Raw genomic sequence first — 19,483 nt, 5'->3', positions numbered from 1 at the left:
ATCACCGGGCCCTCCCAGCCCCGGGCCTCGCCACCCCCCGGGCAGCCCGTCATTGGCATGTTTCCCATGGATTCCCCTCCCCCACTGTATCTTCTGCTGGTCCCACTGTGGCCCCGGGTGGCCAATCAGAAGACATCCCTGCCCACCCCTCACCACCGCCCGACCCCAGGCACATGGCCGTGGACAGGCATTTCAGTAATTCTGACAAGTACTGGGTGTGCTTCCCGGGCCAGGCAGCGTGCTAAGCGCTTCTGGGCTCGCCCGTGTCACTCCCAGAACCGCCCACTGAGGACAATTACTGTCCCTAGTTTATTGTTGGAAAGGGAGGCGCAGAACAGCTAGGCACCTGGCCTGGGGCCACACAGCTTGCTTCTCCTAAGCCACACTTCCTCCAGGCGGACCTGCTCCTGCCTCCCTTTCCTGTCATCTCTGAGCCCGGCTTTATCCCGGAACGGCTTTCCCCTCCTACAGCGCAGCCGCGCCGGGGCTAACCGTCAAAGGCAGACTCTGCCCCCCGAGGCCTCTGGACCCCGGGGAGGGAACACGTGGGGGTGGGGGTGGGGGAGGGCACTATGTTTAAATCCACCGGGGCCTCCAGGTCCGTAGAAGGGCCTTGGGAAGCCAGCGCCCACGGGCAGCCCTCGCCCACAAGACCATCCAGACGCGGGAGCTCAGCGTCCCCTTGGCCGGACTGTTTCCTCCTCGCACGCCCGCCTGGCGCTTTGTTATGCGCCCGGACGGCGCCACGGACGGGACTGGTCACCGCTGCAGCGCGCATCACGCACCCGGTCCGGCTGCACGTTTCCCCAGCGTCCTGGGTCTCGGGGTCACTCGGCTCAGCGCAGGGACACATGCCGGTGGGTGAACTGCCGATAAACGGGCAGAGAACTGGAAAGGGAGGGAGGGATGAGCAAAACGCTGGGGTGTGGCTGATGCCACCTTCCACCAGGGCGGGTGCCGGCGTCCGATGGCCGCAGAGAGCCGGAAGCCGCGCACTCGTCTTGGGGCTCTTCAGAGCCCTTGGGAGGCGTACCCCGACCCCAGGCATCATCCCAGAATCTATCCACAGGGACTCCAGGAGCCAGGAAACCGACAAACCTCCCCAAAGCTGAGACGCGCTGGGGCCCACCTTTACGTAAATAAGCTGGCACCTAGGAGATAAGCGTGGAGAATGAACGGCGCTCTCCAGGACAAGCCAGGCATCTGTTCCTCATTCACTGGGAGGCCCTGTGTGGACGTGCGGTGAGGCGGGCAGGCCATCGGACGGCCAATAATGAGGACTCTTAGAAAGGGGATCTGCTGACCTGGCCTTGCTTGTCTTGTATCTTCTGTTCTTCTCCAACGTTTACAAAGAATGTTTAATCCGTCCAGACTCTTCCATTTAAACAGCATTTTTCTGATACTTGGGGGGCGGGGGGGGGGCAGCGGGGCAGGCAGAGGGGAGAGACTAAAAACAATGAACTCCAGTCGGGGGGAAAGCTTGGAATTTTGAAGTCATCGTTAATTTTCTTTTTTCTTTCCTAGCTGAAATTTTCATTGAGGTCACTGTGGAATCCTATAGAGATCCTCTGTGCATCCTGCCCAGTGCTCCCAGCAGGGACGCAGGGAGAGCAGTGGACGGCCCCAAACACGGAACAATTCTCCGTGGGAACCAAGAAAGCCTCATCCGAGGACGGGCGATGGGGGGGCGATGGGCCTCTCTCCACCTGGCTCTCCCTTAGAGAATGGGCTGCCGGGGAAGAGCGGAAGCAACAGCAGCTTCCAGGCGAGCGGACCGCTTGTTGCGAGTGTGTAGGGACTGATGCCCTCTGCCCTTTCCTCCGGGCCGGCTCGTCCTCCAGGGGACTCGGCAGGTGAGGACGGCGACGTGCGAAGCTGACAGAGGACGGGTGGCGATGACCACGGTCCAGGAGGAGGGCTGTCATTCAAAACCTGAGGCCATCAGAGACAGACAGGGTTTGCCACGGCAATGCCCCCTAACGACATCTGCCTCTATTGTGCCACCCCAAAGGCCCTGTCACAGAAACAGACCATCCGTGGATGGCACCAGGCAACATGTAATCATGTAGTATCTACATTAATAAAGAGAAAGATGCAAATTGACCATACATGCCTTCACGACGCCTACCAGCCAATCAGGAGTGAGTATGCAAATTAACCCAACAAAGATGGTGGGTTAATTTGCATACACAGGCACCGAGTGGCCGGGGGGCGGGATGCTTGCATCGTTGCCATGGCAACGACGCAGGCGTTCCATACTACCCCAGCCGCTCCAGGCCTCTGGGCAGCATGGGAAGGTGGAAAGGCGGCTCCGGCCTGAGCGAAGGCAGTGCCGGCATCCAGGGGAAGGAAGGCCCATTCTTGCACAAATCTTCGTGCATTCGGCCTCTAGTGTAATATATATGTAATTGTGTATTTATGTAGATGGACACACACATGCACACACCTATCAGTGGCTTCAAGCAGTTACGATTATACTTAATAAAAGGCAAAAGTTATTCATTCCTTTGGAGAAGGAGGCAGGGCACAGATGGAAAGAGGGAGAACAGTGCATTATTTGAGTTTCCCGTCACTTTAATCAGGGACCTTCATTTACCAACGCCCCAGCCTGAGTGTTCGTTATAAATCAATGCGAACCAACCTGCCATTTACTGCGGGTTTGAGATAGTGGTGGCTCTAAGCTTTGCAAAGCAGGAACCCTGTGTTATTCACTGAGTATCTGATCTCCCGCCTCCACCCCCCGCCCCCGCCCCTCGCCCCCCACCCCCACATCTCTAAAACATAGTTTGTTGAAGGGATGGATTAATGGAGAAACATGAATGAATGAACAGGATCTGTGATAGAGATAGTATTTCGTACCGAAATGGCAAAACACATCTCTGATTCAAAGCCCTTTTCTCCATTAATAAACCTGAGATTATTTAATACCCAACATACACACGTTGGACTGATTTAGCATTCAAATCTTAACCTTCCAGGACCCCTAATTTCTGTGTCTAAATCAAAACCGACAGCTCCTTCTCGGGCGCAGGCGGCGCTGCCCCCTGCAGAAGTGTCTGGGACGTTGCTGAAGTGCCGCCCGCACCGGCAGGCTTTCCTGAGCATGCGCATCGGCTACTGGTTCAACGTAACCAAATGAACCGTTCATGAGCAATGTTTATGCCGTATTCTGTACCACATGACACATTAGGGTATGTAGGTTTATTCACATCAATATAGGAACTTAATTACAGAAACATCCTGAGAAAGCCCACTCTATTTAATGTTTGTGTTTGCTTTCACTATTTCTACTTATAGGAATTCCATGCCAGTGATTATAGAAAAAAGATATCGGCCCTGGCCGGGTAGCTCGTCCCCATACACCAAGGTTGTGGGTTTGATCCCCAGTCAGGGCACATACAAGAAGCAACTAATGAATACACAAATAAGTGGAACAGGAGATCAATGTTTCTCTCTCTCATTCTCTCTCTCTCTCTCTTCCCCCTCCTTCCTCTCTCTCAAATCAATCAATAAAATTTTTTTAAATGTCAATTCATCAAAATATTTTGCCACTTCTTATCTTTGGCGGCAAAAGGTGGTCGTTTTCATGACCTTCACATTGCAATGGGAGACGTGGAGACCAGAGCGGCTGATTGTTTCGCCTGAAGTCACAAAGCTCACTAACCCCAGAGAGTCCACGTCTCCCTCTTGATTCAGTGCGTCTGCCCGACCCCTCACGGACTCTTCTTTGTCCTTAAAAGCAAAACAAAACCTAAAGCAATGACAGGCACATATCGCCCTTCCCCCAATGGTCATCGTCACCATCTCTGTCAACGTGGACTGGAACTGCTGCTCTAAAACAGAGCGACATACCAAAGGCTGGTACGTGTGAGATGAGGGTATTCTATACATTTGGAGTAAATTAATTCATTCATTCTTGTGGGTTTTTTTTTTGTTTTTTAGCAAACTGAATCTTTTCTGGAATATGATAGGGCCTAACCAATCAATTAACTAATTAATAATATACTGCCGTCTACAACAGTGATTATATTTAGGTTCCTATGTGCAAAAATTACTTTGGAAACCACATCAGTTCTGAATCAGTAATTTTCTAAACAAAAAGAGATTTGGGTAACGTCTATACAGGAAATTGACAGTAAAATGTAAAATCAGACTTTTGGATGAAAAGGTGTTTATAGACCATAACAATGCTTACAAGTCATAAGCATCATCCTACTTGGTAAGATAATAAATTCAACCCAGAATCTGCATGTGTTTTAAATATTTATTAAATTGTATGAATAATTCTTTTAGTAAGTTTTTAACATCATTACATATTTTCTCATTTAACCCACCTCCTACCATTCTGTATATTTTGTTAATATTAATAAGTAAAATGCCACCAGGACTTTACTGAGCATTTTAATAACTCTTCGCGCTGTGAAAACTGCACATAAAAACCGTGCCCCACCCCCCAGGAACCCCAAGGGCACCGAGGTTCTCACGCGGGTGCTGCTCAGCGTTAACAGGGGGAGCCTCGGATTTTCAGAGAAAACCAAGAAATTGACCCACATCACCTAGGCCCGTCGGAACGGAAGGCCTGGGCTTAGGAGGGTGGGAAAGATACTCTCTACATAAATAAATCATGTCCCGAAATATTTCTCCCGCTGTGGGGGTCAGTCTTGTCTCAACTTCTATCTGCCACGTGTTTTTAATCAGGAAGAAAGTCATAAAAAATAAAAAGAAACGCTTGTTCTGCACTTAGGATAAGCCCACCCCATCCCACAGGGCAACCCGCCGGCTCACTGAGAGCAAAGTGACTATTGCAGACCCGTTTTATTTTTTTAAATAAACTTTTATTGATGTCAGAGAGGAAGGAAGAGGGAGAGAGAAACATCAATGATGAGAGAATCATGGATCGGCTGCCTCCTGCACGCCCCACACTGGGGATCTAGCCCACAACCCGGGCCTGTGCCCCGACCTGGAATCAAACCATGACCTCCTGGTTCATAGGTCTACGCTCAACCACTGAGCCCCGCCAGTTGGGCTCATACCAATCCTAGAACCGAGTCCTCTTCCTACTTTTCTGGGTGCCTGAGCAGGTGCGGCCGGCATCTACCTCTCTGCGGGCCGTGGGTCCTGGTCTGAGCCTGCTTGTTGCTGAAACAGTGGCTTGGATTTGCTGCTGCCACTAACATGAAAGCAGCCCTCAAAGGGACAGGTGGAGCCTGGAATCCAGCCCAACATTACAAACACGGACACGGGGGTCCCAGAGCTCCCGCGAGATGCAGGAGGAGGCACCGCGCCCCCAGCCGTGGGACCCCGCCAGCCGTCCAGCCCTGGAGTCCGCTCAGGCTGCGGGTCCACTGCTGGCGGGCGGAGCACCGGGCCGGGCCGGGCGATGGAGTCAGACTCCCGGCAGCTGCCTTCCCTCCGTGACCGTGAGGGATGGGGGAGTGCGATGTGTCGCCATCACCTTTCATCACCCTCAACTGGAGACACGGCCTCGGAGCCGCCGCCTGGCGATAAAGCATCGATAAAGCATCCCGATGGAGGAGGAGGCGGCGGGGCGCACCTGTCGGCCGGGCCTGGGCGCCCACGGGACCGCGAGTTATGGCGGTTCCACGGCGGCCCTGAAGCTCCACGCAGACAAACGCTTCTCCCGGGAAGCTCCGCGCCCCTTAAACTCCATCGCGGCTCCTCGCACACAGCCTCTGCGCACGATAAGGTGCTGGAAGGCAGAGAAGCTGGGTCCCCGGAACAGCGACTGCTGCCAGCTCAGCTTCGTGAAGAGCCGGGGGATGGGGGTGGGAGGGGGGGAGGTGGAGGAGGTCCCTGCCTGGGATGACGGTGCTGGGGTTTCAGGCACTGAGACCACGTTTACTTCAGAGGTGATTCTGAGCAGGTTTCTCATGGAAGCGGAGCTCTGGGTGCTGGAAGCCCTGCTGCTCAGTGGGCAGAGCTCCGCCGCCTCGGGAAGATGCCGAGGCCGCCCTGGGCCCCGCAGGTCCCGTTCGTGAGCCAGGCCTGCGTCCGCGCTCTGCTTCTAACGGGTTTTCCGTTTTCGCGGCAGCTTTGCCCCTTCGGTACAGAAAGTTCTCCTAATGTTAATAGTAGGATTTTCTTGTTGTGAAACGTGAAGATAATCAAGAAAGCAAATGTCACCCTGGCTGGTGATGCTCAGTAGTTAGAGTGTCAGCCTGCAGACCTCAGGGTTGGGGGATCGATCCCCAGCCCAGTTAGGGCACGTGTGGGAGGCGGCCAATCGACGTGTCTCTCTCACATCCATGTCTCTCTCTCTCTCTCTCTCTCTCTCTCTCTCTCTCTCTCTCTCTCTCTCTTGCCCCCTCCCTCCATCCCCTCCACTCTCTCTAAAAATCAATGGAGAAAATATCCTCCGTGAGGATTTAAAAAAAAAAAAAAGACAGCAAATGTCTCCCATAATCTTACCGCTCAGAGATAGATGTTCCGCGTGTAATTAAAAAACAAGACCCGATGCCACGTGAACTATTGTGTCACACGCTGTTTCTAATCATAAAGATCTCCCCCATCACTCCTTGCCGTGCTGCACTCTGCTTCATAGCTGACCCACAGACAGGAACCAATCTCCTCCTGATGTCCTTTTGGGGAGAACATCCTGCAGTGAGCAACCCTGCACATGGGGCTGCCTCCCAGCCGGTGGACACCCACCAGGGTACCACCGGCCCGCGGACCCCTCAGGGGTCAGGCTCTCGTCTGTGCTGCTTCTTAAATACAAAAGGACTCTCACACCCTCAGCTTTGGGTGCCTGGAGCTTCATCTGGATAAATTCTCTAATTGGATGCATTTGCAAAGGACTATGCTATTAAGAAATCTATTTGAGACGAGATAACTGGTTACCTTCTGTGCCTGACAGCATTAAGAGCTAGTAGCAAATGAGCATTTCACTCTATTTCGAAAACTGTCGATTTTTTTTGGTGTTCATTGTCTCAAACGTGAGGTCCATAGAAAACAGACATGTGTGTGTAACCTCTTTCCACAATATTCTTAGGCTGAGGTATTGGGGGTGACACATTATTAAAACAGTAGCACTGGCCCGGCCAGTGTGGCTCAGTGGTTGAGCTTCGACCTATGAACCAGGAGGTTCGATTCCCAGTCAGGACACGTGCCCAGGTTGCAGGCGCAATCCCCGGTGTGGGGTGTGCGGGAGGCAGCCGATCAATGATTCTCTCTCATCATTGATGTTTCTCTCTCTCTCTCTCTTCCTCTCCCTCCCTCTCTGAGATCAATAAAAATATTTAAAACAACAACAACAAACCTACTGGCATGCTCCAAGGATGAAACGTTATTTCTCAGGATGGGATCTCTGCAATTGGAATGAGCAGTATAATTGAGGTAAAGCCAGGCTGTTGCGGGAACACATTAACACCCTCCGTAGGTTTTTCCGACATGCAGGTTGACAGTGAGGTTGGGAGGAGAGAAATAAAGCGAGAGGAGAGTTTGATGCTTTTGGCTTTTCTGCTTTAAAGTTAATTTTGTTGAAGGTGCAGAACCGGAAGCAGGCACAGAGGCACCTTTGGAAGTGCCTTTTATACAAATTGGCCACCAAGTAGTCTCCGTGCATGCGACTGTCGCCTCAACAAAAGGTAAATCGTTTTCAGAGAGAACCACAACCAGGCTGTTAAGCCACTTTCTGACGCACAGAACCAGGTGGGCTGCACGGGCTGCTCATGTGAGAAGGCGCGCCTGTTACAGAGCTCAGAGGAGTGCGCTCTCCCATGGCACACAGACGACGAAATCGGCTGAGACTCGCGGGGCAAACCTTACTGAGGAAGGGTCTACATGGACGCCCACCACAGCGTTAACCGGGGCTGTGTGTGGTTGTGGGCGTATTTGGGGGGCTGTTTACTTTTCCTTACAGCACTGGACATTTACTCCTTTTGTAGTAAAAACAAAGAAGTTAAGGTTTTAGTAAGTCTATTTCCATTGTTCTACCTGCAGTTGTGGGATGACCCAAAGGTCCAGATCGGTCCCACTCATGCTACTTACCCTGTTCCTCCAACAGCCTGACAATAGAGAGATACTCCCACACCCACGGAGACACTCCCACACCCACAGAGACACTCCCACACCCACGGAGACACTCCCACACCCACAGAGACACTCCCACACCCACGGAGACACTCCTATGTCCCCGGAAAAACCTCCCACACCCACAGAGACACTCCCACGTCCACGAGGACACTCCCACATCCCTGGCTGCTCCTCAAACCCCATCAAGGAAACGTACCACCAAGGGGGCCTTATTTTCTGTCCATCTTCTGGAGAACACTTCGTTTTGCCCACTGAGATATTTTTAAACTGTATACAAACAGCAGTGTACAAAAATCAAAATATCCCACAACACGCTTACATGGACACAAAGAGCCGGCAAGTGTTTACGGAGCTAAGGGAGACGTATCAAAAGCAACGTACAGGCTCCCGCGCGGCTTCCTGGCTGTCCAAGAGCTGTGCCCGGAGCTCTATTTTAAGACGGAGTCACAAGGAAAACGCTGAAAACACACTGTTTACTGCTCACAGAAGCACAATGGGGAGGTGGAAACACGCCAGGAATAGGAAGGCAGGGAAACTGTCGTTTCAGCAAAAAAACAAAACAAAACAAAACAATAGAAACCCCAGCAAGTCACTGGTGGCTGTGGCCTAGGAAGCAGGCGTGTGGCAGAGAGGACGGCTCCGGGCGTGGGAAGGGATCTGTAGCTGTGAGTACAGATGCTCAGAGGGAGAGCGCCCTCTCTTCTGATCCCATCACGGGGCGCAGCGGGGGCCCTCGGATGGCAGGCGCCCCTGGGGACACCACACAGGGTGAAGGGCTTCGAGAACATCCCGGCTTCTCCTTATGCCATGAGGCAGACAGCTTTCAACGGGAAGGTGTCACCGTAGCCATGTGCTCCGGAGAACACTGTAATGCCATTTTCTGGAAATTTACGTAATTTTATTTAAAGAGGGGTCACATTTTTAACTAAAAAGATAAAATAAATACACCACTGGAGACAAACTTGGAAACATGAACTGAATCCTGGGAATTTCTCAAGGAAAGACGCACTTCTGTCCATCGGGAGCAGTCTCCTTCTGTCACCAGGAATTGCCCAAAGCCGGCAGCGGCGGACACTGGCACGGGGCCGAGCAGGCGAAGCCCGGTGCTGCCCCTCGGACACCAGGCTCTTAAAGCCGGGCTCCGTGCCAGACGCGCGGAGTGAGACAGTCCTGCAGAGCGACACGCTTTCTATCTGCCATTGGATTCTCGTTTGCAGTTACTTCCAGCCTCGAATTCAAATGCGGCCCTGGAAGCCACGCCCAGCCTGTCCCTCTAAGCGCCATACAAGCCGCGCAGTAGCTGCCACGCGCGTGCCTAGCGGCCCTGCCGTGCCGTAAGCAAGAATGAGCGCGACTCACTCGTTTCGTTCCAGATTCACGATCAGCTCCTCGCTCTCCAGTTGTATTCGAAAAGTCAGCACCTCTGGGTGATTCTGCAAGGCAAACAGGGAGAGTCCGTTGAAAAACATCCCGCGTTGGCTTGCCAATATCGGAGTCTGCTCCCCAGGCAGAGGCAGAGGCAGCGGAGGGGGGAAAACAAGGCTCTTCTGAGAGGATTCCAAGAACCCGGCCCCCAGGACAATCAGGGTGGAAAACTCACCACCGTGCAAGGCACTGACCGGCCGTGGTTCTGACCTTCCCACTCCCTTCCTCTGGCCACACGCCCGGGGGCCCTTCCTGACTCTCCACTCCTTCCCACAACCAGCGCCTTCCTCGGCTTCCCTTCTCCACAAAGGGCGCCTTTCTTTCCCCAAATGCTCGGGTCCGAAGGGAGAGGTCCTCCCGGAGCACCAGCTCCGTCTTCCCCATCCAAAGGCCCCGCTGCTTTGCCGTCCGAAACACACCGCTCACTGTCCGGGTCCCGTGTCCCCCCACTCCAGCTCGGACCTCAATCACCTCTCACCTGCATGACTGCAAATCCCTGCCGACCCGGGTCCGCCCAGACCTGCCTTGGCTTCCTTCCCACTCATTCTCCACCGGGAGCCCAGGGGTGTCTTTAAAAGCACAACCGCGCCCTCTCCGGGTAGCTCATTGGTGAGAGCACCATCCCCAACGCACTGTTTTCAGGCCCAATCCCCGGCCAGGGCACATGCAAGAACCAACCAGTGAATGCATAACTCAGCGGAACAACAAATCCATGCTTTCCTCTCTCAAATCAACAAAAAGATAAAACAAAAACACAACCTGAGCAGCCCGCCCTTGCATATAAGGCGCCTGCACTCGCATCCCAACCACACCAACAGTGAGATGTCAGCTCGGTCACGGGGCCTCCAGCGCACCCCTGCCTGGCCTCGCCCCTCCACACCCGCACTCCGCACCTCCTCCCAGCCACCCCGGCCTCTCCAGCTCCTCCCACCCACCGAGCCCCTCGGCAGCTCTGAGTCCTTGCCCACACCGCCCCCTCTACCTGGATGCCCTCCTCCCACCCCTTCCACTGGAATCCACTAAATGTCAGTTATTCAAAGAAGCCTCACTTCTCCCCACCACCGCCCCTCCCGTCTAATCACAGCCCCTCCCCCACCCCCAGGTGTTCTCCCTTCCAGGCTCCTGTCCTTGCCTCCTTGTAAGAACGAGCCACCTTCCTGCTTGTGGAAGTCAGTGTGTCATCTGTGGGTCCCCTTGTTTATTATGTCCATGAAGATGCCAGGCAAGCGACAGAAGCTCAGATAGTACCCGGCGACAGAGGGACTGAGTGACCCGGGCACACAGCTCTACCAGCCTCTTCTTCCTCCCCTCTCCTCTGGCCCAGGACGCCCAGGCCACGTGTGCCCATCTGTCAGCGGGAGGCGGGCATCTGTACTCTCTGTTCTGCCTTGAAATCCCAGTGAGTTTCTTGCCCGGCCCCGAGAAGATGCCTGTGGCAGGTCCCTTCACCTGCATCCCAAGGTTCCCTCCCACCTGAAACAGGCCTCAACTATTCCCACTCGCTCCTGCCGAGCCACGTCAGCGATTCAAAGTCCTTGCCCAAGACAACATCCACTGCCACCCCCCGCACACCAACACACACACACACACACACACAGATCCGCTCTGCTTCGGCCCCCTGCACCCGGTGATGCTGGGGGTTTACATGCCCACGGGGCATTCCCCGCTAAGAGAATGGAAACCTCCTCGTGTTTATTTTTAAACACAAGCGCTGGGTTTGCATTCTGATGATGTGCTAAGACCGCGTTCAGGAGGGAGCCTGGAGGCATGCCCGACTGTCCAGGCGGATGCGGGACAGGTTCGTTCACAAAGGATGCGGTCAGCCTAGCGAAGGGCCAAAGGCCGGCGCAGCCCAGGCGGAGAGGAAGGTTGCCCGGGGGCTTACAGAGCGCAAGGGGGGCGAGCTGGATCGGGTGGAGGGCAGCGGGCCCTCACCTGAAGGGCAGCAAGAGCTCAGTGCACAGGCTCTGACCCTCAGCCCAGCCTGTTCCTCTGACCCTCGGCCCCACCCTGACCCTCACCCCACCCTGACCCTCACCCCACCCTGACCCTCGGCCCCACCCTGACCCTCGCCCCACCCTGACCCTCGGCCCCGCCCCTGACCCTCACCCCGCCTTAGTGCTGGGGGAGGTTTCAGTCTAGTTCAGACAGCCCGCCACCCACTCCCCAGTGCTGCTAACTTCGGTGGCATCGGTTTTGCCTGCCTTTGCTGTGTCAGTTTATTCGTAGTTTTCTAAGATTCCACACATCTGAATGGCACTCAAACTCCATAGTTCAAGAAACTTGTTTATAACAGAATTTCAGCTACACGGAATTAGCTGACCACATGCTAAGTTTTAAGAGAAAATGGGGGGAAAAAAGGAGAGAAAACAGATTGTAAATTCCAATATCCAACGTTACAATAATTAGTTAAGTGAAACAAAATTTAAACAAAAACCACAACTGCAGGTCCCTGGAGTTTTCAGAAAATACCCCCGCCTGCCTGCATTAACTAGGCCCTGAGATGGGGTGGAATCCTAGAGGGTGGAAGCTACTCATGTTCTTCTTAGGGCGGCCATTTGACATCTTTTTGTAGTTTCCTGTGTTTAATGTTGTAGCCATTAGCCACATATGGCCATTTAAGTTTAAATTAACTAAAATCAAGTAAAAATTTAAAATCGGTTTATCATTCGCAACAGACACATTTCAAGACTCAAGATAGCCACTTGGCCTGGAGGTCAAACCCTCCCTGGTATTAGCTACAACAATCGTTTAACTATAAGACTGCGCACAAAGACCACTAGGGGGTGCACCAAGGAAGCATAACAAAATGCGGAGACAAAGAAACAGGACAAAATTGTCAATGGAAGATATAGAGTTCAGAACCACACTTTTAAGGTCTCTCAAGAACTGTTTAGAAGCCGCCGATAAACTTAATGAGATCTACAAGAAAACTAATGAGACCCTCGATCGTATATTGGGGAACCACCTAGAAATTAAGCATACACGGACTGAAATAACGAATATTATACAGACTCCCAACAGCAGACCAGAGGAGCGCAAGAATCAAGTCAATGATTTGAAATGCAAGGAAGCAAAAAACACCCAACCGGAAAAGCAAAATGAAAAAAGAATCCAAAAATGCGAGGATAGTGTAAGGAGCCTCTGGGACAGCTTCAAGCGTACCAACATCAGAATTATAGGGGTGCCAGAAGATGAGAGAGAGCAAGATATTGAAAACCTATTTGAAGAAATAATGACAGAAAACTTCCCCCACCTGGTGAAAGAAATAGACTTACAAGTCCAGGAAGCGCAGAGAACCCCAAACTAAAGGAATCCCAAAGAGGACCACACCAAGACACATCATAATTAAAATGCCAAGAGCAAAAGACAAAGAGAGAATCTTAAAAGCAGCAAGAGAAAGACAGTCAGTTACCTACAAGGGAATACCCATACGACTGTCAGCTGATTTCTCAACAGAAACTTTGCAGGCCAGAAGGGAGTGGCAAGAAATATTCAAAGTGATGAATACCAAGAACCTACAACCAAGATTACTTTATCCAGCAAAGCTATCATTCAGAATTGAAGGTCAGATAAAGAGCTTCACAGATAAGGAAAAGCTAAAGGAGTTCATCACCACCAAACCAGGATTATATGAAATGCTGAAAGGTATCCTTTAAGAAGAGGAAGAGGAAGAAAAAGGTAAAGATACAAATTATGAACAACAAATACGCATCTATCAACAAGTGAATCTAAGAATCAAGTGAATAAATAATCTGATGAACAGAATGAACTGTTGATTATAATAGAATCAGGGACATAGAAAGGGAATGGACTGACTATTCTTGGGGGGAAAAGGGGTGTGGGAGATGCGGGAAGAGACTGGACAAAAATCGTGCACCTATGGATGAGGACAGTGGGTGGGGAGTGAGGGCAGAGGGTGGGGCGGGAACTGGGAGGAGGGGAGTTATGGGGGGAAAAAAGAGGAACAAATGTAATAATCTGAACAATAAAGATTTAATAAAAAGAAAAAAAAAAAGACTCAATGGCAGCAACCTGTGGTTACATTGCAGGCGGAGAATATTTCCACCTTCCCAGGAAGTTCACCGAAATTACGATGGTCATTGGGTATCTCTGAGTCAGCAAAAAGACCAAGATTGCATAGCTCAACCGCTGCCTGAGTAATAGACTAGTTCAGTTATTAATGCCCAAAGGGTTTGTTTTTAAAATATGCTTTAAGAAGATACTTTTCAATCTTAATTGATGGGAGATGATAGTATTTTAAACTAGAGGCCTGGTGTATGAATTCGTGCACCAGTGGGGTCCCTCGGCCTGGCCTGCAGGATCAGGCCGAAGCTGGCTCTCTGACATCCCCCCTGAGGGGTCCAGGATTGTGAGAGGGCGCAGGCCAGGCTGAGGGACCCCACTGGTGCATGATCGGGGCCAGGGAGGGACGTGAGAGGTTGGCCAGCCGGGAAGGGACCGCTGGAGGGCTCCAGGGCATGTCTGGCCCGTCTCACTCAGTCCCGATCTGCCAGACCCCAGCAATAAGCTAACCTATGGGTCAGAGCATCTGCCCTCTGGTGGTCAGTGCATGTCATAGTGAGCGGTTGAGCGGCCTTAGCATATCATTAGCATATTATACTTTGATTGGTTGAATGGTTGACCAAACAACCAGACACTTAGCATATTAGCATTTATTATATAGCATATGTTTTTATTGATTTCAGAGAGAGAGGAAGGGAGAGAAATAGAGAGAGACATTGATGAGAGAGAAACATTAATCGGCTGCCTCCTGCATGCCCCCTACTGGGTGGGGATCAAGCCCACAAAGCTGGCATGTGCACTGACAGGGAATAAAACTGTGACCTCCTGGTAGATGCTCAACCACTGAGCCACACCGGTTGGGGGGGGGGGGCGGTGATATTATTTGTTAAGTGATTTCTTAAGCTTGAGAGTTAAACTGATGAATTCCCATGTACATGCGATGCTTATGTATATTTTCTTGGTTTAAAGAGATTTTGTTTTTTACAAATTCATTCTAGCAAATGACTACAACTTTAGAGAGCTGGTGAAACCACACTTCTTAATGGATATATTTGACAATGTCTGGTGCTTATAAGAATTGTATGGGTTTCTGAGTGTTTGCTGAACTTTAAAAATCCCTATTTCTATTCCTATCCTCTGCAACGTTAAACACATCACTTGTGTGGATTTTAACACAGTGTGCAAAAGTGTTTCTAAGACACCCATTTGCTTTTGAGTCTGTCACAGGGACTTCTAACTAAATTGGCCTGTACCTTCTGACCCTTGGGTTTAATTAGAGACACACAGGATGTTTTCTCCAAGGTTTGCAATTTATACTCATTAATCGTATCTTAGAAAGACAAGGTATTAATTAAATTTACAATGAAATATTAGGACAAAAACATGTATCATTTTTCTGTAAAGATGTACCCAGAGTATATATGTACATCTGTATTTTATATGTCTGTGTAAATAACTTAATTATAAATTGTTTGTCTGAGATAGTGACACACATGGCTATTTTAAAGAGAAATCCTGACACTTGTATTTGTGAGTAAATATAAGATATTTGCAATACCCATTCATTCCCCCAAAGAAGTGAACTAGTTTAAACATTAACATTTGTACTAATTCCACAGAACGTCCCTGTAGGAGCTGTTCTAACATTTTAATGTCAACATTTTCAAAAGAATACATTTCCCCCAGGGAGGTATATTTTAGTTGAGGATCTGAATGGTACAGGAGACATCAATGGAGAAGGAGAATGGGGAGCTATTTTGATTCAAATGCACTAATTGCTTTAGATTTCTTAGTTTAAAAGCACGCATTCATTCCATTTTCTTTTGATTTTCCTGCATGGGAGATAACGATCCAGTGCTGGTTAAATACAGCGATCCTTTTCTTAACGATGACATATTGATTACCCTAGTGGAACTGGGTCTTTTACTGAATGCTTACAGACTCGCCTTTGCTGAATCAATCAATGAAATGCTCATCAATAAGCCGGAAATGTTTGGGCAGTCATAATTCTATTTTTCTAATTGGGACCGATATACAATGTATAAGTACAGCTTTAAAAAACAACAATACAGCCAAAACCGGTTTGGCTCAGTGGATAGAGCGTCGGCCTGCGGACTGAAGGGTCCCAGGTTCGATTCCGGTCAAGGGCATGTACCTTGGTTGCGGGCACATCCCCAGTGGGGGGTGTGCAGGAGGCAGCTGATCGATGTTTCTCTCTCATCCATGTTTCTAACTCTCTGTCCCTCCCCCTTCCTCTCTATAAAAAATCAATAGAATATATTAAAAAAACAAAACAAAACAACAATACAATCATCATCAGGGTACTGAAAAATCTTCTTAGAAGGCCCTGCCTCAGATGGCTGGGCTTCCATCACCAAATGCTGCTGACGGGGTAGCTCAACCAACAGGAGTTTATTCCCGCCAGGTCTGGAAGCTAGAAGTCTAAGGTGGAGGTCTGGTTTCCTGTGAGGTGTCTCTCCTGCATGTTTCTTCCAGAGCGGAGTCTGGGCGGGGTCCCCCAGGGGTTTTCCTGGGCAGGTCTGCAAATAAGGGTCCGGACGTTGTCCATCGCTCGGACCCCCAGGGGCCCTGTGCTCTCTCTGAGGCCTCCCCCCACCCCGGCCCCTCGGCCAGCACATCCTACAAACAGATGTTTCCAAAGTGACTGATGGGCTGGCGTCTTCTCTGAACGATCCCTGTTGGCTGCCCTCCTTTAATCTGTGTAACTGGGAGCTCCCCCAAACTCGAATTTAAATCTTTCACCCATCACGGGTGCAAACTATCCCCAGTCAATTCCCGTGGCCTTCTGTGGATGCTACGTGGTTTTTGCTCTCTGATGGATGCAGTGATACACAGCATCACCATCTTGGGGTTTCTATGTCCTTGAAGAACAGCCCATCTTCAATGGCTTGGGAAACTCTGAACCTGGCCATGAAGTTGAAATAAGATGGCAGTGAGTCCATAAAGGGAATTCACATTAAAAAAAAAAAAGCGGGGTCGATAGCCAAGTTCACTCCCATCGCTGCTCCAGGTTGCCCTTTCAAAGACAAAGGTCAGCTCAGAGCCCAAGCCATTCATCTCGGTCGTCGGTACTGGACACGCACAGGGATCTGATTTTTCAAGCAGGACGTTAAAATATTGCGTTCGGGGGACTCTGAACTAACGCGCTCCCTCTCCGGCACTAAATAAATGCCGCAGCCTGCAGCCCTGGCGTTCATGGGGCACGAGGGAGTCATTTATTGCTATGAATATTTAGAGGCAATCTTGATTACACTTTAATATTAGTGGGCTAGTTTCACAGCCGGGAAGGTACGCGCGCCCAGGACCTGGGAGAGGACAGAATTGATTTACCGCAGAATAACAGAGGGAGGCTGCAGGCTCTCCAGAGCCATAATGGGGAGTCCCTGGCTAGGGGCCTTTAAGTTATCACACAATGACAACGATGTTTACTCATGAGTTATTGATAACTCGTCCTGATGGAACCTGACATTGGCAAACACCCCGTGAACGGCGCAGAACGCACATGTGAACCTGAGGTGAGAGCTGCCTGTGAAACATCTATCATGTCGTTTTTAAGGTTTGCGTGTTTAAATGTTGGGCTACTTTCCTTCGGTGCTGACTCCTGTTACAGTATTTCTGGGGCTTGACGCGCATGCGGTTTTCAGCCCCCTTCTCCCTTCCCGCCACCTTTCACACGGTGACGCTCTCGGCTCAGGTCCTTTACCCCGTGGCTGCGACGGGATCCCGGGTGCATCAACGCGCCGCAGACACTTCGGGAGTTCATGTAAGATTACGGTCGTGACAGTCACACATCCTAAAGCCGTATTTACTCATGGAAATGCTGCCCGTCACCCTCCCCCCACCTGCCCCCCCCCAGGAGCCTGCATGCCATAGGGCTCCCCTTCCCCATGCTGCCTCCCTCTAACGAGCAGGGCGGATCCTGGGGCAGACCTGGTCCCCTGTCCCCTCCCGGGCCTTTGGGGCGACACATCACTTAACAGAAATTTTTATTGGTTTCAGAGAGGGAGAGGGAGAGAGAGAGAAACATCAGCGATGAGAGAGGATCATTGATCGGCTGCCTCCTGCACGCCCCCTACTGGGGATCGAGTGCGCAACCGGGCCTGGGCCCTGACCAGGAATCAAACCGTGACCTCCTGGTTCCCAGGTCGACGCTCAACCCCTGAGCCCCGCTGGCCGGTGGGGATAGGAGGTTCTGGAAGACCCTGTAGATACGGCACCAAATAGGGGAAATACGCGAAAGGCACTGCTTCCTAAGCGTGGCCTCCTCAGAAGCTCAGGGACTCTCTATATCAGCAAAGGGCACGGCATTGCGTTTGGGGACGACCCAGCTGTAAAGGGCCCGCAGGGCGTCCACTGGCTGGAAACCTCGTTTCCAATTCGAAGTCCATTTATCTAACGAATCTGATGTCTGGAAATTACCATTTTTCCCATGTGCCGTTTTTTTTCTCGGCCGTTTATTTCAAAACTGTCGGACGTGAACTAGCAGCTGAAGCCATGGGTGTGGGTGGTGCAGGCGGTCTCCTAGGAGACGGTCGTTCCCACGCTGCCTGGGGCCGTTCGGAGCGCCGCTGTGATCTGTGAGATGGACCTGGGCAGCGTGTGATGGGCCCTCGGGAAGTGGTCTCGCTGTGGTCACAGAGGAGCTGCCGAGTCGGCGAGGACTCACCGGAGCCCAGGCCAACGCGCTTTGCTTTTGCAGACAGTCTCACGGCTGCTTGCTCGCGCTTCCCAAAACCCACTCGATGGCTCCACGGAAACTCGTGCGAGAGACGCGGAGGTCTCTGAGGAATCGCAGGCCAACTTCAGACCAAACTGGGGTAGGACTGTGGCCAGCTCTGCCCGGGGCCGGCCTGTCACGCTGCTTCTTGGGGTGCGTGGACCTCCACCTGCCTGCTCCCAACCCCCCTGCCAGGACCATGGCGCGGAGGCCAGCGACGGGCTCTCCTGCTCCCAGGACCAGACTCAGGGCCTCGGAGCTCAGAGTCACGCCCTTGGCCCCGGCTGCATCTGTCTGAACGACAACTTCACACCTCGGAGGGAGCAGCGCTTTCCACGGAGCAAGGACAAGCGCGTCTCCATGAAGCTGATGGTGAGACACCCGTCCAGACGCTGAAATGCCGCGTTAGCGTGTCTGCTGGCCACACAAGGCCCCAGGTTGACTTCTTGGAGAACTTATTAACCAAGAACCTCCCACCTCTGTTAACAGGAAACACCAAAACCGGCCTGCGTGGAGAGTACGATTTTAAACAGAAAAACAGAAATCAGCGTGAGAACCCTGCTGTCAGAGGCCACGTGGGTGGGGCAGTGCTGCTCAGCCACGAGCATGGCTGGGAGAGTCCACGCGCCCCACTGCCATGTCGCGAAGGGAAAGACCGACGTCCGAGGGGCCCGGCGGTTCCCGTCCACGGGCCTTTCCAGTTTTGTCTGCTGAGTAGAACCAAGTCTTCAAAACAAGCGGCGACGTCAATGGGCAGGTGGAAACCGGTCGCGAGCAACCCACGCTGACTGTGGCCCCGGGGACACCCAGGACATGTTTACTTCTCATGACTCGGGGAGGGGTGCCACTGGCCTCCGGTGGGCGGGCACACAGATGCCGCTCACCACCCTGCAATGCACGGAGGGCACCCGCCGGTCCCAGCAAAGACCTGTCCAGCCGGGAGGTTCGCCGTCGCGTGGCTGAGAGCGGCCTTCCCACTTTCCTTCGGGAATCGCTGCGTGCAACCAGCTGGGCTATAACTCACTAAGTCAATGGTTCTCAACCTTCTGGCCCTTTAAATACAGTTCCTCATGTTGTGACCCAACCACAAAATTAATTTCGTTGCTACTTCATCACTGTCATGTGGCTACTGTGATGAACCGTCATGTAAATATTGGATATGCAGGATGGTCTCAGGCGACCCCTGTGAAAGGGTCGTTCGACCGCCAAAGGGGTCGCGACCCACAGGTTGAGAACCGCCGC

At 51.8% G+C, this 19,483-nt stretch overlaps 1 protein-coding gene across 1 annotated transcript in view; it reads right to left on the bottom strand.

Annotated features, from left to right (window-relative positions):
- ADAM12 (ADAM metallopeptidase domain 12) overlaps nucleotides 1-19,483 on the bottom strand; it is a gene marked incomplete at both ends in the record, with an annotated part of 151,416 nt that overhangs the window by 93,605 nt on the left and 38,328 nt on the right. Inside the window, one exon of the mRNA XM_081104541.1 lies at nucleotides 9,412-9,485. Within this exon, the coding sequence (XP_080960667.1) occupies nucleotides 9,412-9,485 (74 nt within the window). The remainder of the gene's footprint in view (nucleotides 1-9,411; nucleotides 9,486-19,483) is intronic.

This window comes from Myotis nattereri (genome assembly GCF_964212035.1).
Source record: "Myotis nattereri genome assembly, chromosome: 13".
Taxonomy (NCBI): Eukaryota; Metazoa; Chordata; class Mammalia; order Chiroptera; family Vespertilionidae; genus Myotis; species Myotis nattereri.
Note: the sequence above shows the minus strand (reverse complement) of the source record. Positions and strands in the feature narration are given on the sequence as shown.